The sequence below is a fragment of the Sorex araneus genome, chromosome 5, assembly GCF_027595985.1.
Source record: "Sorex araneus isolate mSorAra2 chromosome 5, mSorAra2.pri, whole genome shotgun sequence".
NCBI lineage: Eukaryota > Metazoa > Chordata > Mammalia > Eulipotyphla > Soricidae > Sorex > Sorex araneus.
Window position 1 is genome coordinate 33,763,320 of NC_073306.1, and position 22,755 is coordinate 33,786,074.

Consider the following 22,755-nt stretch of genomic DNA (forward strand, 5'->3'; position numbering starts at 1 on the left):
AGGTGGCCCAAGCAGGAGAGACTGCCCAGAGACGGAAGAAGTGGGAGCTCCGCCAGCATGTTTGTGGGGCTGAGGGCTCGGTTGTTCCAGCCCGGGCCACTGCGGTTCTGAGGAACTGTTGGCACAGAACCTCCCACCTGGCAGCTGTGTAGAGATCCAGCAAGATTTGCTGGTGCTGAAGACTGAAGAGCAGGAAAAGATCAGGGGAAGAGGCCTCTTCACCCCAGCACTGACATGGGGGCTGCAAACCGGCCTTCTGGAACTGCTCCCGTCGAGCCAGGCAGCCCCACAGAAGACAGCACAGCAGGGAGAGGGCCCCTTCCCGCTCCAGAAGCCCAGTTTCTTCTCCTTACTTCAGTTTCCCCCTGGGACTGACTACAGTAAAAGGGAGCCACTGGCTGGAGTTTCTCAGAGCATTTTATTTGTTCTGATTACAAGGCTGGCAGGGCAAGGACTGAGGGCATGTTAGTGTTATAAGTGCCAGCATGGGGGAAGGAGCTAAAGTAAGGGGCCTGAGAGAGGGGAGTCACAGCAGGGGACCTATGGGGGGGTTGAGAGTGGGAGTCACTGAAGGGGGGACACAGGGCGTTATGTGTGGGGTCCCAGGAGAGGACACACAGGGGAATTAAGTGTGGGGTCCCAGGAGGGGACACACGGGGAAGTTAAGTGTGGGGTCCCAGGAGGGAACACACAGGGGAGTTAAGTGTGGGGTCCCAGGAGGGGACACATTGGGGGAGAAGCAGAACCCGAAGGAAGGATGTGTATCAGAGCCGTAATTGCAGGAGGCAGGGGGCAAGTGCAAAGGATGGAAACCCAGCTCCCCTAAACCCACCCATCCCGGGATCCCCTCTTTCCTTAAGTTAAAGCCAGTCCTGGAGGCTGCTCGGGCCCCAGGGTGAGAGTCACAGTCGGAGGGTGGATGCTCTGGCCAGCAGAGCCAGGTTCGGGCCTGAGGGAAGCTCAGGCCTCCTCAGCAGTTGCGTCGATGCCTGCATAAGTGAAGTTCTCAAACAGCGACATGTTCACATAGGCCTGGGGAGCAGAGCAAGAGTCAGGGGGGCCTGGGGCCAGGGAGGCCTCTGGCCGGGAGTTCTGGGCTTCTGTGTGGTTGGGACATTTGAGGAGCCACTGATTTGTTCTGAAGATTCTAGAGAGTTCTATTGCCAGGGTGGCTCCTACCAGCCCAGAGCATCAATGGTGCCCATCCCCTGGAGCGAGAGGTCTCAGGTGAAAGGCCCTGACATAATTGTTCAATAGGAGATTTCTCATGCCAACACTCATCCATTCATCCCTTTATCCATCTATTCATAAGGCTACTCCGGGCGATTCACTCATTTACATGCACATTGGCCATTTTTAAAATTCTTAAGATAATTTAGTCATACATACATACTTAATCCATTTGAAGAAATTTCCACATGAACATATTTTGGTATCCTTTTTCATTTATCTTTGATCATTTCTTCGATCATTGATATGATTATTAGATCATTCATCCAGAAGTTCTTTTCACTCACTCAGTAATTATATCATTCATCCACTCATCCATCCATCTACTCCTTCATCCATTCATCTTTTCATAAATCCATTGATTCATCCATGGATGAATCCATCTGTCCATCCATCCATCCATCCATCCATCCTTCCATCAATCCATCCTTCCATCCATCCATCCATCATCCATCCATCCTTCCATCCATCCATCCTTCCATCCATCCATCCATCCTTCCATCAATCCATCCTTCCATCCATCCATCCATCCATCATCCATCCATCCATCCATCCATCCATCCATCCATCCTTCCATCCATCCATCATCCATCCATCCATCCATCCATCCATCCATCCATCCATCCATCCATCCATCCATCTATCCATCCTTCTAGCTGGTGGACCATTCGTGTACCCACCCTGACTTTGAGTCAGGAGAGGAGGGCTGTGCAAGATGAGAGTGGCTGATGGTCCCAGGGAAACAGTCTGAGGCCTGGGGAAGGGCTTTGCTGGGCTCAGCAGTGGGCTTGGTGTGACTGGAAGAGCCCAGTGAGCCCAGTGTCCAGCCTACTGAGAGCTGGGAAGCGGGGTTGCATTCTTGGGTTCAGCCTATCTGTGACGGGAGCAAGTGGTGGGGACAGTGAGGCTGAGGCTCCTGCTCTGACTCGTGAGCCCAGTGCCTGCCCCACCCCCCACCCCTGCTCTCCTCACCTTCCTGGCTTCCAGCATGCGGCCCAACTGCAGCGCGATCTGGGCAAAGGGTGGCCGTTCATACGGCCGGTCCCGCCAGCACTGCCGCATCAGCTCGTACCTGCAGACAGGACACGGGTGAGTTGCGGGGTCGGGGCCAGGTGGCAGGAGGGGCCCGGTTCAGGCTCGAGGGCAGGCCTCCTGGGGACGGGTCAGGGACGAGAGACTCACACTTCGTCGTCACAGTTCCGAGGCTGCTCCATGCGGTAGCCCTGTGGCAGCTTCTCGTAGAGCTCGGCACAGGTCATGCCGCAGTAGGGCGTGCCCCCTGGGGTGGGGGGACACGGTTCTCAGCTGGGGACCCAAGGAGGCGAAGAGCGGGATGCTGGGCAGGTGGGCTTGGAGACTTACCGAGGCTCACGATCTCCCAGAGGAGGACCCCAAAGGACCAGCTGAAATGAGGAGGATGTAATAATGCATCCCCCCCGCCAGCAGCTCCCAACACACACTCATGCCGTCTGCTCCTCCCCGGGCCGGCTCTCAGGGCTGCTGGCCTGGGCTGACTATTGCCCTCCATAAAAGCTCCCTCCAAACACAGAGCCAGATGTGGCCCCCCAGTAAAAGCCCCCTGACAACCCTTCCCAGCCAAAGGTAGCAATAGTGACTGCAGGTTGCCATGTGTTACCATGCACCGGGCTCTCACCATTGAACCCACAGGGTCCCTGAGTTATCAACCAAGATTTCTCTGTAAATCTACTTTCTCCAAGAGTGTGCCCTTCCCGCTCTCCAACTATGCCCAAAGCTACTACCAACTGCTCCAGGTATCATCTGTTTTGGGGGAACAATAACTTAACTTTCCCTCACCCACTGATGGAGCATTACTAGTATTCTCCCCATTTTACAGATGGAGACATCAAGGTCCCAGAGAGACAGGCTCAGCCCAGGTCCCACAGAGGGGAAACAGCAGAGTCAGCATCTGCCCCTGGTAGACCCGCACCAAGTGTGACAACCACCTCCATGGAGGGAGGGACTCAGAGGGGAGAAGTGGGAAGTAGGTGAAGGGTGGTTAGAGGTGGGTTGTTGGCCTGGGAGGCAGCTGGGCAGGATGGACGGAGGGCTTCAGGTTGAGGGTGGGCAGCCAGACTCTTGGAGAGAGGAGTTGTGACCTGGGTTGGAGGGCCTTGGAGGGCAAGTTTGAGAGGGAAGGGGCTCAGGTGGGGCAAGCCCCGACCCTCCACCTCAAGTTTCCACCACCACCCAACTCCCTCCAAGGCGCAGAGAGCCCTGAATTACCCACAGCGCTTCCTAAGACAGAATGGCTTCCAGCCAGCCTCCACCTTCCCTCCAAGGTACTGGGGGTCACCTGGAGGCCCGAGCCACCGTCCAGGGACAGCGCCAGCTCTGACGCAGGCCCAACCCCACCTGTCTCTGGGGGAACGAGCCCCTTCTGCCCCCCACTACTCACACGTCACTCTTGGTGGTGTAGATGCTGTAGTTGAGAGACTCAATGGCCATCCAGCGCACAGGGAGTCGGCCCTGGGAGAGGGTGGGGGTGAGGGTCAGGTGGGCAGCGAGGACCTCCCGGGGTGCTCTGGGTAGGGGGGAGGCAGAGCGTTACCATTGTCTTCTTCACGTAGACCTCCTCCCCTCGGGAAAGGCCGAAGTCTGCGATCTTGGAAGCCAGGTTCTCTCCGACCAGCACGTTCCGGGCAGCCAGGTCCCTGTGGATGAACTACAGGCCCAGTCAGAAGTCAGGGAGACCGGAAGAGGCAGCCCCGGGCTGGTCTCTGTAGATGCCCTCCAGGTCTTCAGTAGCCCCGTCCTCGCCTCCCTGCCCCCAGGCCTCACCCTGGATCCAAAGCCGGCTGGGAAAAGCTGAGGCTGGCTCTTATCGCTTCCACTCTAGACCTGGCCAGGTCCAGGAACCATGGTGGACTTTCCCCAGGGGCCCTGAAGGGTCAGCTCCCCCTCTTTGCAAGCTCCCCGCTCTCCTCCCTGCCAGCCCACCTTTCCTGCAATGACGAGAGTGGCGAAGGCCCTTTCTGGTAGGGGGTGAGGGTAGGCCACACTTGGCAATGCTCAGGGGTTACTCTTCCCTCCTAGTTCTGCACTTGGGAATTACTCCTGGAGGTGCTCGAGGACCATATGCGGTGCCGGGGATCGACCATGGGCTGGCCGTGTTCAAGGCAGACACCCAGCCCGCTGTACTATCGCTCCAGCCCCGAAAGGCCCTCTTTCTGCCCAAGCTGAGTCCCTGCATCAATTTCCAGGTTCTACCCACGCACCCCTCCACCTTTCCAGAAACCTGCCTCACCAACCCTCCCTCAATGCTAACTTCCCCTAGGTGCTGCTTTCATGATGCTCAAGCTTGGCTGACTTAAACTCATTCATCCCACCCCTTCGTCCGCACGCATATTCTTGGGCTTGGTCCTGGACCTCCACTGTGGGCTCCAGTCTCCCACCTGTCCTGGGTCTTGCTCCCTCATCCCTGTAGACACCATCTGTGGGCCGACACCCCCAGACCGTTGATGCTGACCTGGGGTTCCAGCCCTGAGCTTGCAAAGCCAACTCAACTCCTCCCCCAATGCGTCTGTCCTCAGATGCGTGGGTTGCTTTCTCCAGCTCATTCCCCGCCTCCCCATTCGTGTTCTCACCCCTTTCCCAGCCAGAGCCCGGCTCACGTCCTGTCCTCTGTTCCTCTGGCCCACCGCCGAGCCTGCAGACACCGTCTCCGGAAGCCGGCCCCGAGCAGCGTCCCTTCCCCTTCAGACCTGCACGTCGTGCTCACCTGCTTCTCGCTCAGGTACTGCATGCCGTTGGCCGCGTCACTGGCGAAGCGCAGCAGCTGCCGGGAGCTGAGGGTAGAGGCTGTTCCGTGCTCTCGGGCAAAAGCCGGGTCTGTTTCCAGGACTCGACTCTTGCGCAGAAAATCCAGCAGGTTCCCGTAGGGGGCGTATTCAATGGCGATGTACAGGTAGCCTGGGAGAGACAGTGCACGTGGTCCCACAGGAGAGAGACAGGAAGTGTGTGGGGGGGGTCGGGGGGTGACCTCCCGCGCCTGTGCTGACGTGAAGGAGCGGGTAGTGGGGGCTCACCTCGGTTCTCACAGGCCCCCAGGAGGTTGATGATATTGGGGTGATGCCCTAACTTGCACAGAACTTCCAGTTCTCCAGCAAAGTCACGATGGTCATTTTCAGAGGCATACTCTACGCAAAGGAAGACCAGGATCAGGGCGGGGGCGTCAGTACAGCAGGTAGAGCGCTTGCCTTGCATGAGGTTGACCTAGGTTTAATCCCTAGCACCCTTGAGGCCCTGCCAGGAGTGCAGAGTCAGGAGTAAGACCTGAGCACTGCTGGCTGTATCACCTCAAACAGAAAAATAAATAAATAAATAAATAAATAAAGAGAATTCAGGATGAGTTTGACAGGAAGATTCTGGAGAAAGGGCAGAGGGTGGGCTGACGGGTAGGGCAGGGGGAGTGAGGGCTGGGGCCAACTGATGGAGAAAGCCTGGGGTCTGTGGGACAAGGGCCAGGGGTCCTTCCCAGGCCACCTTTGAGCATCTTGATGGCCGCGTTCATCTTGAGCCCGTCCTTCTTGATCATGGCCCGGATGACCTGGCCGAAGTTGCCCTCCCCGATGAGGTCCTCGAAGGTGATGTCTTCCCACTCCAGCACCGGGTAGCTCAGGGGCTCGGGCTGGGGCTTCGGCCGCCGCGTCAGCGTCAAGGTGCCCGAGCTGAACTGCAAAATGGTCTCCTCACCCTGTGCAAGACAAGACAAGTGGGCGAGAGTCCACGGGGGAGACACAGGCCATGGGGGGGCCAAGCGAGGTGGTCAAACCACACTGAGATAAATGGACCCAGGCAGAGGGCACCAGGGGTAGGCGGGGAACACACCCAGGTGGGCCATGGGGAAGGGGGACAGGTGTCCAAGGAAAGGTATGTGGAGGCTGGAACCCAGGGATGGGGTCAGGGTGCTTTGGAAGGACCAGGAGAGAGTGAAGGTGTGAGAGGACCCACCCTGGATGGGTGGAAGGAGATTTCTAACTTGTGGAACGGGCATTAGAAATAAGCACCCGTGGGATTCCTGATGACACAGCCAGGCTGTTTCGGTCACAGGGATGGTCCAGAGCGGGCTCTGGGCAGTGGACTGGCACACTTATCAAACAGCGGCTCTGTGCTGAGCCCAGAGTTGCGGGGAGCAGAGGAGGGTGTCCTCATCCACAGTTAATAGGAGCTGCCCCCCACAGGGACTCCGGGGGTCCATTCATGGCTCTAAAGCAGCCAGGACCATCTCTCAGTAAAGCCAGAGGAGGGCTGGAGAAATGCTACAGGGGTGAAAGCATTTGCCAAGCACATGGACGACCCAGATTTCATCCTTGGTACCCCAGGTGGCCTACGGGGCCGTGTCAGGAGTGACCCCTGAGAATGCAGCTAGGAGTAAGCCCTGAGCACCACAGGGTGTGGTCCCCAAAGCCAACCAAATCACCAAGAGGGCCACTTGCTGGCCCCCAACACGAGGCCACTCAGCCTCCCAGAGGGCTGATGGTGGAGCTGAGCATGACTGAGGCAGTGAGCAGCAGCCCCACGGAGTAGTGGGAGGCAGGTCATGGGTCTGAGCACCTCTGAGCACCGAGGCAGATGTGTCCCGGAGCAGGGCATGCACATGTGTGGGCGAGGTGGCACAAGCACAGGGACACGGAGCATGTTTCACCTGGGGGTGCCCAGGGGCAGGTTCCAGCCCGGGAACCTCTGCCTGCACACAGCCCCCCTGCTCAAGCTACCTGCGCTGTGGTCTGTGGAAGGCAGCTTCTCCCCCCGCGACTTCCCTTCTCCCTGTCTCCCCCCTCAGCCATCGCTCCCCCCCCCCGCCCGACCAGGCCGTCTGTGTGCGCTGACCTCAGAGGGAGCGCCAGCAAGGACAAAGAAGCCGATTGAGTCTCTGAGGGCAGAGGCACTAGCTGTGGACACTGGCATCTATCACAGGCAGCCTTTGAGGGAGGAGAGTGGTGGGGGGGTGCCAGATGCCAGAGCGGGGCCGTAAATATCAGGAGAGGACCCGGGGCGGAGTTTGGATCCTTAGTGAGGGCAAGCGGGGAGGGGACGGGACCACCTGGGAGAAAGGTGGGAGGAAGGGGCATGACCAGGGGAGGCTGAGTCCCCAGAGAAGCCAGCACCCACCCCACTTCCTAGTGCCGACTTGCAGGCCGGAGGGGATGGCCTGGGGGACTGGGGACACAGGTGAACCCAGAAGCCAGCATGGGGCTGGGTCGCTCCTCTGGACTGCTCGGGAGGCCTTGGGCCCTGGGTTGCTCCAGAGTGGTAGAACCCGGGCCGGAGAGTCAGCACAGCAGGGCAGCATGCTTCCTGTGCATGTGGCCAACCCAGCGTGGATCCCCAGCATCCCATACGGTCTCCCTGAGCACAGAGCTAGAAGTAAGTCCAGAGCACTGCTGGATGTGGCCTCAAATTCTCCCACCTCCCCCCCCCAAAAAAAATATCCATAAAAAACAGAGTGGTCGAACCAACTGGGAGCTGTTGGGAGCACAGCCACGGGTGTGAGGCCCACGGAATCTGCTGTCCTCTGCTGGGCTCAGGGTTCGGGGCTTCCCCAGGAGAGCCTGAAGGAGGACGTGCTGAGGCGCTCACAGAGAGCGGCCTGTTGGCAGGAGATCAGAGGGCCACTGCGGGTTGCCGCTGAGTGGTGTGGGGACGCAGGCTGGCTCTCAGGCCCGGGGGGCGGGCTGCCAGGACACGGGCCAGCCTCAAGGCCAGGATCCCACCACGATGCCACCCTGCAACTTCGGCTCAGAGCTCCCCTAGGGAGGAAGGGAGCGGGCGGGGGGGGGGTGTGAGCTCCTGAACTGACCACCGTGAAACAGGAGCATAATGGAGTTATTCTGAACGGAGACGGCCAGAAGTTTCACCACTGGAATAACTCAAGCAGTTCAGTTCTGAAGATATGTATTTTGCACCCGTGAATTTAGTTATTAAGCCTAGTCTTATACCAGAGACAGAAACACACACACACACACACACACACACACACACACACAAGCAGATGCACACACACGCATACACACACGCACACACATACATGCACACGCACACACATACATGCACACGCACACACATGCATAGATGAACACATATACATGCACACATGCACATGCATATACACGCATACGCATGCATACATGCACACACATGCCCATACATGCATTCACATGACACACACATACACGCACACGCGCATGTACGCATGCACATGGGCTCTGCGCATGAGGCCCACACGGAGCAGCACTCACCGAGCCTGACTGGTAGGTGAAGGTGCGCCTGCGGTGGAGACAGCTCCGGCGGATGCACACGAGGGTCAGGAGGGCCGCCAGGATGGTGAGGCAGGTGGCAGACACGGAGCCCACCACCGCCAGAATCAGCTGCTGATCCAGGCCTTCCTCCACTGCCCGGATCTCTTGCACTGGGCCCTCACTCTGTGGCCCTGGACACATAAAAGCGTGCTGGGTGAGGGCACCCAGTGGCCACTGTGGGGTCCCAAGAGGGAGAGGCCAGAGAGCTCAATGGGGGGGACTGGGAATATCAGGCCCGGAGCCACATGAGAGCCCCTAGGGCTGGGCTGGAGCCACGTGGATGGAGCCCTGGACTCAGGGGGGGGTCGCATGGAGGGACACGAGCCCAGGCCTCTCACCGTTGCCCAGAGTGGACTCTTCCACCGTGTTGCTCCAGTCCCCGGGGCCCTGGACGCTGGCCCGCACGCGGAAGAGATAGCGCGTGCTGGCATTGAGGTTGTGGACAACTGTGCTGGTCTCCTCGGGCCTGGCCACGTCTACCCACAGAGGGTCTCCCGAGCCCCCAGCCACCTGCACCTCCACGATGTACTTGGAGATGGGTCCGGCCACGGTCTCAGGACGCTGCCAGCTCAGCTGGATCTCAGAGTCGGAGAGGGCCTGGGCATGGAGGTGTCGGGGGGCTGGGGGTCCTGGGGAGGGGGCAGTGCTCAGGCAGGAGCAGACACTGTGGCGGGCCTGTGTCTCCTCTCCCCGAGAAGCACCCCCAGGCAGGCCCCTTCTCACTGTCCCGCCCGTCTCCTTCACCCGGGAGCACCCACTGCTCCTTGTTCTCCTTATACCCCTAAATTTCCTGGGGTTCCAGCTCTCTGTGTCTGAGGTTCTCCTCATGATCCCCTAAACTGTGTCCCCCAGTCTCCTGTTCTGCTGGTGCTCCAAGCCCCCCCATGATTCTGTTTCCCACATGACCTCTGACCTCCATGTGCCCCTCTGCATCTGTTGTCCTGGGGGTCTACTTCCTGCTAGTGTCCTATGCTGCCCCAGCCCGTGTCTGCCCCCCATCTGCCAATCCAAGGACTGCCTGACATCGCTGCGTCCCCTGTGCCTGTCCCTCCACGGTCACCGGATCTCCGTGTTTCCTGTACCCCGGTTTCACTCCACCCCGAGACCCCTTCCCAGCTCACCACTGGGCGGCAGAAGCACACGGGCAGGGGGTGAGGCGGGGCCGAGGAGGGTGCAGTGATACAGCCGCACATCCAGCTGGTAGTTGGTGCCTGGTGTGAGTCCGGTCAGGAGGGTGCTGCGGGCTTGGGGGGACGAGACGTTCTCCCGCCGCTCCTGGCCCCGGGCCCCGTCCCACAGGCGCAGCAGGAAGCCGTCGCCCACCAGCGGCCCGGGCGGCGTCGGCAAGGACCAGCTCACTCGCAAGCGGTCGGGGCCCTCCACAAGCCAGCTCTCGAGCCACGGCTGCAACTGGGGCTCTAGGGCCAGAGAGGGGGGTCAGAGCTGTCCCAGGGGTCATCGGGGGCGGGAAGGGACGAGCTCCAGTGGGAAAGGTGGGGACCCCTGGGTGGAGGAGATGTGAGCCCGAGTCCATCAGTCCATATTCTGGAGGACAGAACCATGAGCCCTTGCCTCTTACCGGGACAGTCTGTGGTCATGAGGGTGGGGGGGCCTGGGGCTCCCTCGCCCCCTTCCCCTGGCCGGCTCAGCTGCACACGGACACTGTAGCCTGTCTTTGGCCTCAGGTTCATCAGTGTCACGTTTTCACTGGGGTCCACTGGGGAGGGGGACACACAGTGCCCATTCAGTCCCCAACGCTCCAGAAGCCGCCGCGCTCTCAGGCCGTGCCCTGCCCCTAGCTCCTTTGCCTTCTGCTCTCCCCTCTTCCTCTCCCTTCTGCCCGCCTCCTGCCCCGCTCCTTCCCGCCGCGTTCTCTCCACTCACCCACGATGGCAGACCAGTCCATGGTGCTGTCCTGGGGCCGGTAGTGCAGGCGGACAGAGGAGATGGGGCCATCCCCGGAGAAGGGCACCAGCGGGGACACCACAAGCTGGCGGCTCTGCCTGGCCAGGAGCCGGGGAGCAGTCAGGGGCACCGGGGGCTCTGCCGGAGAGTCAGGGGAAGCTGTGGTCCCGGGAATCTACCCAGTTATCAGGAGAATGAGAGGGCTGAGTGCTCAGGGTGGATCGGGGAGGGACCGAGTTTGACAACGTGACTGGGCCCAGGATGATCAAAGTTCTGCCCCCAGGCACCTTGGACACAAGGGTTGGCAGTGAGGACATGTGGGCATTCTAGAATATGGTCAGTGAGGGAGTGACAAGGCCAGACAGGGGCTGGGGGGATGCACTCCCATACGGGGGTGTGGGGTGTGAGAAAAGGGACAGACAGAGGGGATAAAGGATGGGTGGATGGATGATGGGTGGGTGGGTGAATGGATGGTGGGTGGGTGGACGGATAGATGGTGGGTGGGTGGATGGATGGTAGGTGGGTGGGTGGATGGAAGGAAAAATGAATAGAAGGATGGATTGATAGAACAATGGCAGGTGGTTAGTTGGAAGGATGGTGGGTAGATGGATGGAAGGAAGAATGGATGGTGGTGGATGGATGAAAGGATGAATGGATGGCGGGTGAGTGGAAGGTTGGATGGTGGGTGGATGGATGGATGGTTGGATAGAAGGATGGATGGAAGGTTGGATGGTGGATGGATGGATGGATGGATGGTTGGATAGAAGGATGGATGGAAGGTTGGATGGTGGGTGGATGGATGGATGGTTGGATAGAAGGATGGATGGAAGGATGGTGGGTGGGTGGGTGGGTGGATGGATAGCAGGTACGTGGATGGAAGGATGGTGGGTAGGTGGAGGGATGGAAGGAAGAATGGATGAAGGTTGAAGGATGGAAAGGATCGTGAGCAGAAGGATGGATGGTAGGGTGATTAGACAGAAATCTGAATGGGCAGAAGGATGGATGGAAGGGAAGGAGGCGATGACAGCAGAGGTGAAGGAAGATGTAGGCGTGAGCTGAGAGGAGGTCAGGGGCCTGCTATAGGAGGTGCTGAAGGGAGCATCAGAGGCCCCAGTTTGGGTCTAGCTGGCATCCTGTGGAGCAGGTCACCTGGGAGTGTGTGACTCAGCAGGAAAGCAGCAGCCCAGGGGCAGAATGAAGGGCACCTGTGTGTATCCAGGGCAGGGGAGGGGAGGCGCGGCCAGGCGGAAGCCAGGCAGGAGACTGGGCGAGGCTGGAGGGTGTCCCCAGCCTCTGGACATGGGACTGAGATGCACTCCAGCCTCGAGTGGAGCCACAGCCCCCTCCTTTGCCTGGTGCTGGGCTGCGCCCTCAGATGTCCTGGCCTGTCTGCTAGGATGCCTGGGAGGGCGGCGTCTGCGCTGCCCATTGCCCGCCCAACTGCCCCAGGACCTCACCAACCTTTGACGCTGACCCTGAAGCGTCGGCTGTCCTGGCCGCCTGACGTTGACACTCGGCACTCCCAGAGGCCACTGTCCCCAAGACTCAGCCGGGACACCTCAAACTCGGCCGTGGTCCTGTCTGGCTCCACGATGGCCTTGGTGGACTGAGAGAGAGGGAGGACACAGGATGGGCACCCCTGTGGCATGCACGTGTGTCTGCCCGGGGCCAGGCAGCCTGTCCGCCAACCCCACCACGCGGGAGAGAGCCAGGCCCAGTCAGAGCTGGCGGGGGCCTGGAGGGAGGGGCTGGGGGACGAGGGGCGGGCCTGGGGGCTGACCAGGAGCACGGTGCCGTCCGGCTTGCGCAGCTCCATGCTGCCCCGCACCGGGAAGGGGTTCCCTGCCGCCGCGCAGTGGACCCGGGGAGTCGTCCCCAGGTTGAACTCCAGGTCTGAGGCCACGTCGAGGATCTGAGGGATCCGATCTGGGGAGGGTGGGGGGATGCTCGTCTTGGAGTCCCCGCAGTGGCAGACACGTGTCCGCCAGTGGCCGCTTGCTCAGTGCCTGCGGGTCAGTGGGGCTCCGCCACACACCCCTGCAGCCCTCCCCGACCCGGCCCAGGGCCTCGCCCCAGCCAGGCCCTGCACCAGCCTCCCAGCCAGAATGTTTGCCAGTTCAGGCCTGCCTGGTTTCGGGGTCTCCCCGGGGCGGGAACAGTGGGGGGTCCCTGCCTCCACTCTCCGCTCACCTTTCTCAAACATGTGTCTGGTGCCTGTTCTCCTCTCTGACCCCTTTCACACTGAGTGCCCAGCCTGACCCTTTACCCTGTGACTCAGAGTCCCCAAGATCCAACCTTCGCCCCCTGCCCGATCCAACCTCCGCCCCCTGCCCCCGGCTTTTCCTGATCCCGGTGTCCAGCTGCCCGAGCCGGAGTCCTCTACCCCGGCCTCTGCCCAACCACCCACCTCTAGTCCTTCACTCGCGTCTCGGTCAGTGCCTCCCTGTCCCTTCCTGGGTGCTCTGGGGGCTCCCAGGCCCCAGCTGCCCTGGTGTGGGTCAGCTCCTGTGGCCGGAGGGGAAGGTGTGTGCAGCCAGGACCGATGAGCATCGGAGGGAGCTCAGCACCCAGAGGGTCCTACCTGACTTCTCACAGTGCTCCCCATGCCACCCCGAGGGGCAGACGCAGCCGCTGAAGCGGTCACAAGTGCCGCCATTCTGACACTGGCACTGGAGGCGGCAGTCGGCCCCAAAGTGGCCGGGGGCACAGGCTGGGGACAAAGAGACCATGGTCAGGGTGGGGCAAGGGCACTGCCGGGGGGGGGGGTGTGGGAGAGAGGGGACACTGGCTGGGAGAGCAGGGGCCGTGGAGACCTCGGTGTGTAAGGCCAGAGTGCAGTGTGTGGGTCAGCTCGCAGGCCAGGTTGGGCCATACCCTCCTGACACTGGCTTCCTCTCCAGCCAGATCCGCAAGAGCAGCCGTACGGGTCCGGGAGGCAGAAGGTGAGTCCACGGCAGCCCGAAGTGCCTGAGCACTGCTCCTGGCAGCTCTGGCCAAAGCGGCCCTCTCTGCAGGCTGCAAAAAGGGTGCTGGGTGTCCGGGTCTCTGCTAGGCTCCTTCCAGGGGCTGGCAGGCACCCTCCTGCCCAAAGCTCCAGTCCCAGGGCTCGAGGGGTGACACCCTGCCTGGGACCCTGCTCCCTCTCCTCCTCACCCTGTTCACAGCGGGTGCCAGTGAATCCAGGGGGGCACACACACTCGCCATCCAGGTCGTGGCACACCCCTCCATGCAGACAGCCTGGGCAGACCTTGGTGCAGCCTGGACCCCAGCGCCCGGCCCCACAGCCTGGAGGAACACGGCATCCGCAGCTGCCCACGGCCACTCAGGACCAGGGCAGCCCCGGGAAGCCAGGCAGACCACAGGGACTGAGTAACACGGGGGTCCCCTCCTTCCCCGCCCACACGCCCTCTCTGCACCCCCAGGCCCTGACCCCGCACGATGAGCCGAAAGAAGGCGCTGCCCAGGGGGCTGGCTTCTAGGTAGGTGGCACTGTAGATGCCACTGGACGTCGGCTGCACGTCCGGGAGCTGCAGCAGGAACCGCCCGTTCTGGGCCTCGTGCCAGTCCAAGGTGTAGAAGTAGGATCCTGGGGGCACAAGGAGGGTCGGGGTGGCGGGGTGCTCAGCAGGATGGGAACACGGGGATCCTCTCCCTCTGCCCACACATGCCGCCTGCACCCAGGCCACAGAGGCAGAGAAACACCCTCGCCACCAGCCATGCACAACGTCACGGAGCCCTGCTCGGCCCTGAGCCCCGAGGCTGCCTGCTACCCGCTGCCCGATCCTGCCCACAGCCTGGTCCTCTCTCAGCCTCCTCGGCCTCTGCTCCCATCTGTCAGTTAACACCAGCTCGCTCTTCCTCCATCAGATCCCTCAGGCCACACCTGCAAGGCTCACCTCTGGCCCCAGGACACACCACACCGGCCCTCACCCTGCTGCTCTCACCCCCGCCCCCCACGGCTCCACGGCTCCACGCCCAGCCCTGCACCTCACATTCCTGCATTCCGCAATGATTTACTCCTCTGTGAACATCATGGTATTTCAGAACCTTTGCTCTTATCGATCCTTCTGGAATGTTCTTTCCGCTTTCCTGGGCTACCTCTGTGCACCTTTCAGGAGGCCCTCCCTCCAGGACCCAGGCGTGGAGGAGTGGAGCGTGGGGTTGGTCCCCCCCGGGAAAGCCTCTTCCCACCTGGTGTGGAGCCAAGCTCCCAGGACCGTCCACAACTTCCTTTCTTTCCCAGAACCTGAGGCAAAGGGGACTACCTCCAGGGCCCTTGGGCAGGCCCTCGTCCCTCAGGAGCCTCCCAGTGACAGCGGGTTCAGAAGGGGGTAACTGCTGAAGGGTTGCCCCCAGTAACTCCCAGGGCAGAGGTGAGGCTCTGGGGTGACAGGAGGGAGCAGATGGACCTCAGGGCTGCGTGGGGCGCAAGGGGAGGGAGGCTTGGAACTGGTGAGCTGGGAGTAGGTGCCCAGGCCGCGGGGTGGGCCAGGAGGAGGGTGCAGGGCGCTGTAACAGAGCCCAGGTAGGTGGGGGCTGCAGTGGGGGGGCTCCCCCAGGTGGGCGCGCCCTCACCGTTGCTCTTCCAGATCACGTCTGTCTGCTTCTCCTTGCGCACGCGAGCGGAGAGCACGGCCGTGTCACCTTTGTTCACGGTGTGGGTGACCTTGTCCGGGAACAGGTGGGCTGTGGGTGGGGAGAGGGAGGGGCGCAGGGCCGGGCCAGGCGCGGTCAGGGGCAGCTGGTCCCCGAGCCTCCCCCTCCCCCCTCACACACACCCCATCCCAGTGGGCGCGCCGCGCTGCTGATCTCACCCCCGGGGCTGTTGTGCACGTAGAGCACGCGGGTGCGCCGTGCGCCCGCGCCCCCCGCGCAGGAGAAGACGCCCACCAGGTCGGAGGGCTGCGAGAAGCCGCGCAGCGTGAGGCGCTGCGAGCCGTTGCGGGCCAGGTGCGGCGGCTGCCAGGGCCGGGGCGTGCGCACGATGCGGTCGTCCTTCTCCAGCAGCAGCGGCGGGCCCCAGGCGTCGGCGCCGCGCGCCGCGGCCTCCCCGGACACGCAGGTGAGGAAGAAGCGCTGCGGGTCGGTGAGGCGCAGGTCGGCCAGCAGCGTCAGGTCCCCAGCCGCGCCTGGCCCGGGACACGGGGTCGGGATCAGGACGCCCCCCGCCCCCACAACACACACACACACACACACACACACACACACACACACACACACACACACACACACACACACACACACACACACACACACACACACACACACCGCCCTTCCTTCCTCTCTTCCAAAAGGCACCCCAACAAGAGGCCGGCCCTGCGCGCCCGGCACGTTGGGTGCTCCCCACCCGGGGGCCGCCCCAGCATCTCTGGGAGCCACCCTAATCCTGAGCCCCAGGGGGCTTCGCAGTGCGAGTTTTTGCTTCGTGAAAAGGAGAGAGGAAGAAAACAAAAACAAAGGCCCTGTTCAGGCCGCACCCTCCCTTCTGTCAGAGGCGGCTGCTGGCCACAGCTTTAGGAAACAATGATCGCCGCCTCCCAGCCTGGCTTTCCTCACTTTCATTCCCCGCCACTCTCCTTTCCTGAGTGGCTGAACACCACTGCACAGAGAGGCCTGAGCCCCAACCCCTACCTTCAACACCGGGACCCCTGCCTGACAACCAGCCCCCTCAGTGGGTGCCCCCCCCCCCCGCCGTGTGGAAAGGAAGGAGCCAGAGACCCGGGATGAGGCCCGCGCAGGGTGGGGGGGGGGCACACAGACTGTCCGGCTCCTAGAGTAACAGGAGACCTGGACAGATGCAGGGCGGCTCAGAGCAACGGGCACCAGGCCCTGCAGGGCGGCTCAGAGAAATGGGCACCAGGCCCTGCAGGGCGGCTCAGAGCAACGGGCACCAGGTCCTGCAGGGCGGCTCAGAGCAATGGGCACCAGGCCCTGCAGGGCGGCTCAGAGCAATGGGCACCAGGCCCTGCAGGGCGGCTCAGAGCAACAGGCACCAGGCCCTGCAGGGCGGCTCAGAGCAATGGGCACCAGGCCCTGCAGGGCGGCTCAGAGAAATGGGCATCAGGCCTTGCAGGGCACCTCAGAGCAACGGGCACCAGGCCCTGCAGGGCAGCTCAGAGGAAGGAGCAGCAGGCCCTGCAGGGCGGCTCAGAGGAGGGAGCAGCAGGCCCTGCCCAGGAGTGGCAGAGGGTGAGGAGACGCCGTCTGCCCCGTAAGGCTCGGGCTCCTGCAGCTGGAGGGACAGAGCATCCTAGCACGGAATGAGCAGGGCTGTGACGTGAGGAGCTGGGTGTGGCTCGGCCAGAGCACCTGCCTTTCAGGGGTGGGGCCCTGGGTTCCTCCACGACACAGACACTGCGAGGTGGGGGTGCCTGTTGTGAGGGTGACAGCCGACAAGCATGGGGGCTGCCACGGCCCTCAGCCCCTGCCTTCGGCCCTGCCTGTGCGCTGCCGAGCACTGACGGAGCTTCTCGGGGCTGTTCTCTGAGGATCTCCCCAGCTGGCTGTCGGCGTGCCCTGAGTCCACCTGCTTCCCAGCCTTGGAGCTACAGCCTTTATCCTAAGGCGCCCCGGAGCAAGCTCTTCTCCTGGTCAGTCACCCCAAAGAGCCTCCCACTTGGCGCGCCACCTCCTCCTGCTTAGCCCAACCCTGCCTCAGTTTACCACTTCAGCTCCCAGTGCCACACGCTTGAGAGGACTTGCCAACTCTTATGGTCAGAATCTGGGTCTTTATGGGGGGCTGTTCAGCCCCACGCCAGGCCCTTAGGTTCCCTGCTGTGGTCATCGCCCCTCTCCTGGAGAAGGAGGTCACAGCCCAGAAAGGCCCAGAAGTGACACTGACCCGCAGAGCCAGAGTGGCCGCCTGGCCTTCAAGTCTACCAGGCCAGGCGTCTCACTGGCCTCATCCTCCCGTTGCCCATGCTGTTTCCTCCAAGCTGCTCCCCACCCATCTCCCGAGCCCACCTCTCTTAGTGCTCTCACCCTGCTGACCGGGACCAGGGCAACAACTGCATCCTTCGTCCCTAACCGCTCCCCTGAAAGACCTTGTCTAGGATCTATATCTAAGACCTATGACTGTGCTACCGACTCACATGGCCCCCCATTGCCCTCCGGCGAGGCGAGAGCCCCTAAGCCCCCAGCCCCCCAAGGTGCCTGCCCCTCCCACGGGTCCCTTCAGAAGCCTTCTCTCCCAAGCGCCTGCAAGCCTCTGAGACGCCTGGCTACCTGGATGGAGAGCACCTAGCCCACTCCTCAGTATCTTCTGGAGCCCCTTGGCCCTCACCCCCACCCCCTTCCCCCCACAAGACCATGCATAAGCTGCTCCTCTGAGCCGCCTTTGTGTTGGATGTTCTTGGACCAGCTCAGAGAAGCAGCAGCCACTGATTCAGGAGGCCCTGCCCCGAGCCAGGCCTGGTGCCAAGCACTCTGCGTAAATCACCTCGTTTGAGCCCCATTTGAGCCCCAGGAGGTCAGCCACCGTTTCATCTCGGTCCACCATCTGGAGGCTTGGCCGCCTCGTGCTAATGGCTGACCAGCCCGCGTGGGTCCTGGAAGACTGCGGGGGCTTGAGGGCTGTTTGTCAAGCGAACAGTTGAAAGGATTGCAACACACTGACCCCATGAGCACTCCTCCTGGGCCCCGTGGGCCTGCTGCCCGCCGCGGACCCTAAGCCCCAACCTAGTCTACAGCCGTGGCCCCCACTTCCTCAGGCCGCAGGGGTTTCTAGCTGCCACCGGCCCTGTCCTGGCGGGTCGGGGTATGGATGACAGTGATCTGGGGTTCCCTGCAGGGAGCACCAGGGCCTGGGGGTGTGGCTGGAGGGGGGGAGGAAACTTACCAACATGAGAAGCCAGGAAGAGAATGGGGAGCAGTAAAGGGCACCCCAGCCAGACCATACTCTGGAGGCCGACCGGGCCAGTGACGACGAGAGGACCCGCGGTCAGCTAGTCTGGGTCTGGCCGCTTGGCCCGTGCTAGTCACTGCGTGTTGATGCTGAAAAGGAAAAGGAAATGAGATGGTGTGGGTGGGAGGGGCAGCAGGCAAGAGGGGTGGGGGCACTTATCCTGCTTCTTGGCCTCTAGGCGCACCCCCACCCCACCCCACCCCGCCCCCCATCCAGCCCCCAGGAGACTGAGGCTGGGAGTGGCCTGGAAGGGAGCAGGGTCGCTGGAGGTGGGGGAGGGCCGTTTCCCACCCACTCTGCGCTCCCCCCTCGGTCTGGCAGCTCGCAGGAGGCAGGAGGCAGGAAAGGGAGGAAGCCAGCAGCTTCCGCCCATTGAGGAGGGATGGGGGGAGGATATTGTTCTGGGGTCTCCCCTCCCTCCCGGTGCGCACACACCGCTTTGCGCCTGTGTCCCCAGGCCGTGTAGTTACACCGTTCGTGTGTGGAGCATCAGGGTCGTTGGGAACCCCCAAATGCTCGTCTGTGACTTAAAGGTGCGAAAGATCTCAGGTGCGGGGGCCAAAGGGCCCACAAGGACCCTCGGTGCTCTTTGGAGTACGCGCTCATTTCTCACATGGGAAAATGGAGGCCTGCATGGCTGGAGGGCCCTCTGCTGAGGTCACGGAAAGGGACATGACCTGACTTAGTCGCTCCTCAAGGGCGCGCGTTGGACAGACCCAGGGGAGGCCGAGAGTCTGCGCGCCCCCACCCCCAGCCCCTGTCGCAGCAGCGAACAGAGGCGGCAGCTCACGGCCTGCCTGATGGTATCTGTTTTGCAGCAAACCCGTGCCTGTCCCTGGGTACCTGGGCGGCACAGACCCGCCTGGGAGGTATAGACTCGTTCCTGAGGGCTGAGAGCAACCTGGGGGGAGGGCGAGGGGGACTGTCTCAGCCCTTCGGCAGAGCTGCCAGCCCCCCATGGCTCTTACATCTGCAGTGCCCCCCCCACCTCTCCCCAGAGCCTGTGCCAGGCTGGACTCTGCCCTGAGCCCACCTGGCTCCCTTCTCTGTCCTGGGCAAGTTGGGTCCCCGCAGTGGGGGTGAGCTGGCTGCAGCCTGGGTCTCTTCTGAGGTCTCTTCTGCAAAGCTCCAGGAGAGACCGTCTCCGGAGCAGCAGGGTGGGGGTTCAGGAAGACGGCCCCAGACCCCTTCCCACCAGGCCCACAGGCTGTCTGTTGTAGCCTGAGGCCGTGGACCGTTTGCTGCAGATAAGACTCAGATGGAGGGCAAAGGGGGTCACTGATGCCTGGACTTTGGTGCCAAGATCTTTGGATCTGGCCTGAGAAAGTTGCTGGGAAATTCTTGGCAGTCTGTCCGGCGAGCTAGTAGGCCTGATAGACTTTTATGCAACTTTGCCCTTGGTTCTGGGAAAACCTAGTGGGCCTGATGTCATTTTGCAGATGCATGGAGAGCTCCCAGGCAGCCTCTGTTCTGGAGCATGACACAGACACTGCACAGGTGTCTGCTCGGAAGGGAGTCTGAGACCCTGAGACAGCAGGGCGCCGGCAAGCTCCAGCCCATCTGCCGCCCTCCCTTCCAGCTGGGAAGCACAACTTCGTGGTCGTGATCTGCAGAGAGAGAAAAACAATGGACATCTTGCAGAGTTTATACACAAGGATTGGTTTTATAAAACAATATCCTGTATGTGTAAAAGTATATTTTTACACGTGTCGAGATGATACTGCGAGTAATTTAAATAGCATCTGTTTACAAACAGCATGTCTTGAGTGATAAATCACCGCACCAACAAAGTTTGAGTGGGCCGTGCGTGCATCTGCTCTGGTAACGGGAGCCCTGAAGCCAGAAGGGCTATCTTCATCGCAGTTACTGGAAAGGTAAAGGCCAAAAATAATGGTAAGGCAAACAGGCAGTCCTGCTCATTAGAGGGTTCGTTTCAAACCCAAAGTAAACTGACTTCATGCTGGAGCCCGGTTTAAAGATCCCTAGATGAGAAACAGCAGGACTTTCAGCATGACCGGCATCACAGGGGCTGATCCATCGCCACCAACAGGCCACCTCCTTCCAGGAAGGGGAATTCCAGCTGCCAGCACATGGCCCTGCATAGGAGTTTTGCCAGGTTGCCGAGGGGCTCCAGGGCGTCGAAGCTTGCTAGCTGCTTGCTAATTTCAGTTTTCCAAATGCCTGTTCATTCGGAGTGTTTAGAGCCCGTGGTTGGATGGAAAAAGGAAAGTGTGTGAAACCAGCTATTGTTTGCTCCCCACAGAAGAACAAAGCACTTTTTTTTTTTGGTTGGTTTTGGGGGCCACAACCTGCCATGCACAGGGCTTTCCTGGCTCTGTGCTTCTAGCAGGGTCACTTCTAGCAATGCTCTGGAGATCAGATGAGGAGCCTAGGACCGAACCCGAACCTGGGGGTGGCAAGATAAGTGCCCTACTTGATGGACTATCTCTTTGGCCCTGTGCTTGTATTTGGGGGACCATATGAGACCCATCAGGGGTGATTTGGCTCCACAGTGGACTCTAGCGAGAAATAGTTCTGTATTTGCTTGGTGGTATCAACACTGACTCATGATACTGAGTCTTGTCTCTCTTTTTTTTTTTTTTATAGCTGATCTGAATGGGGTGGGCAGGCGGGTGGGGGGGATTTCTGTTTGAAGAAATCATTGGGTGAGGGAGAAGTAAGGATATTTATCTTTCCCACTTCTGGGCACTGGAAGTCTGAGATTGGGGTTGTGCGAACAGGCACAGTCAGGTCAGAAGCAGATGCCTTCCTGCAAGGGACTGGGCAGATGTGCTGAGAGGTGGGAATGTTCTACCCTGGATGTTCTGACCCTATATCTTGGGATATAGCGTGGGTTGGGAAAGCAGTAGAACCAGTTGGGAAGGAGAGATGATTTGAAGTGCATCTTCAGGGCATGTGCCTTCCTCAGCGTGGATTATAGGAGGAGCAAGAGATACTGCTTGATATTGAGGCTGGAGAGGTGGAGGACCAAGCAGCCTCAGGACCAGCAGCTCAAACCCCACAGACCAGTAAGGGTCGCTGTATGCATCTGATGCCAATCTTGCCACCAGCTGCTGCTCTCGTGAATTCTTGCATTCCTGACCCCAACTTTTAAGTCCACCAATGGCATGCTTGGATGCCGCAGTCATGTCAAATGCTGTTGGATTCTGAATACTTAGCGTTTCCCCTTCGTGACAATTTCCAGACCAGCATGGGGGCACTGACCATGTTTGAGTAGCATTGATCTGACAGGGTAACCGCACGGGGTTCGGCGTGCCTAAAGGCTGACGTCCAGGTCAGGAGCTGCTGCGTCATCGCTTTGAGGGTTAGGGTACTCGGGGTTAGGACAGTCTCTGGTGTGACTGCTGGAAAGGCAAGAGTTCTGGGAGATGAGGAGCCCAGGGTGTTGGTGTGGGGGTGTCTGTCAGTGTATTCTCAGCTTCTTTCTCACTGTGGGACTACTGCCCACCTTCCCTCTGGCCTCCACCATCCCTTCTGTGCAGTGGGGCTGAAGAGGAGCACTGGAAGGAGGGAAAGAAATAGGGAGAAACAAGATTTTTCCATAAGACTTTCAGATTCACAGAAAAATTGGTACAGAGAGGCCATAAACTCCACACTTAGACTCCACTGTGGTTAACTTTTGGCACAAGCAGGCTGTGTTTATTGTAAGCAACGGGCCAGTATTAATACATCATTATTAATCAAGTCCTTAGTTTGGATTTCCTCCATTTCCCCCCGTGTCCCTCTTCTGTCCCGGATTCCTTCCAGATCACTATATTATATTTAGCTGTCTTGTCCTTTTAGACTTTTCTTGGTCCTGCTGGCTGCTCAGAGAGTCTAGTTTTTGATCACCTTGACAAGTATGGTCTAGGATTCGCTTGTTTTGTGGGTTCCCCTCAATGAAATTTGTCTGCTTTTCCCATCACGATTAGACTGGGAGAAAGACCATAGAGGCCAGGTGCCTCCTTTGACACACTCTGTGTCACGAGGACATACTGTCAGTGTGTTTAGCCCCTCCCAGATTTCTCCTCTGTCAGATTCCTCTGGCTTTCATGCCCTACACACTGAAGGAGCTCTTATTCCTCGAGAACTTAACTATCTGAATTATTTGGGATTCTTCTGAAGAGGATTATCTTTCCTACCACCCTGCCCCCCATTTATCTAGCCAATCATTTATTTTTTGTGGGCAGTTGTTTGGTCACACCCGGAGGTGCTCAGGGGCTGCTCCTGGCTCTGCACCCAGGTATTCCTCCTGGTTGGAGTAACAGGTGATGTAATTGGGACATCATAGGTGGTGCTGTGCAAGGCAAGTGTCTCACCTCTATACTATCTAGCGCCTAGTCAATAATTTCTTTACATCACTATGAATTTGTGGATATTTATCTGATAATTTGAATT

At 60.2% G+C, this 22,755-nt stretch overlaps 1 protein-coding gene across 2 annotated transcripts; it reads right to left on the bottom strand.

Annotated features, from left to right (window-relative positions):
* Positions 1 to 412: 412 nt before the first annotated feature.
* Positions 413 to 18,413, bottom strand: TIE1 (tyrosine kinase with immunoglobulin like and EGF like domains 1). 2 transcript variants are annotated; one of them, XM_004614191.2, is made up of 23 exons: positions 18,292 to 18,413; positions 15,269 to 15,583; positions 15,030 to 15,140; positions 13,885 to 14,040; positions 13,608 to 13,739; positions 13,329 to 13,469; positions 13,036 to 13,164; positions 12,235 to 12,380; positions 11,916 to 12,060; positions 10,434 to 10,592; positions 10,129 to 10,266; positions 9,671 to 9,967; positions 8,888 to 9,178; positions 8,490 to 8,680; positions 5,734 to 5,944; positions 5,277 to 5,387; positions 4,970 to 5,160; positions 3,800 to 3,913; positions 3,647 to 3,717; positions 2,593 to 2,633; positions 2,413 to 2,509; positions 2,203 to 2,302; positions 413 to 1,032 (listed from the first exon to the last, which is right to left on the bottom strand). In XM_004614191.2, the coding sequence occupies exons 1-23, from the start codon at positions 18,347 to 18,349 to the stop codon at positions 961 to 963; spliced, it is 3,417 nt and encodes a 1,138-aa protein (XP_004614248.2). In that variant the 5' UTR covers positions 18,350 to 18,413; the 3' UTR covers positions 413 to 960. The 2 variants fall into 2 exon arrangements, with proteins under 2 accessions (XP_004614248.2, XP_054995028.1); XM_055139053.1 differs by lacking the exons at positions 15,030 to 15,140; positions 15,269 to 15,583; positions 18,292 to 18,413 and adding an exon at positions 14,225 to 14,620.
* Positions 18,414 to 22,755: the final 4,342 nt, after the last annotated feature.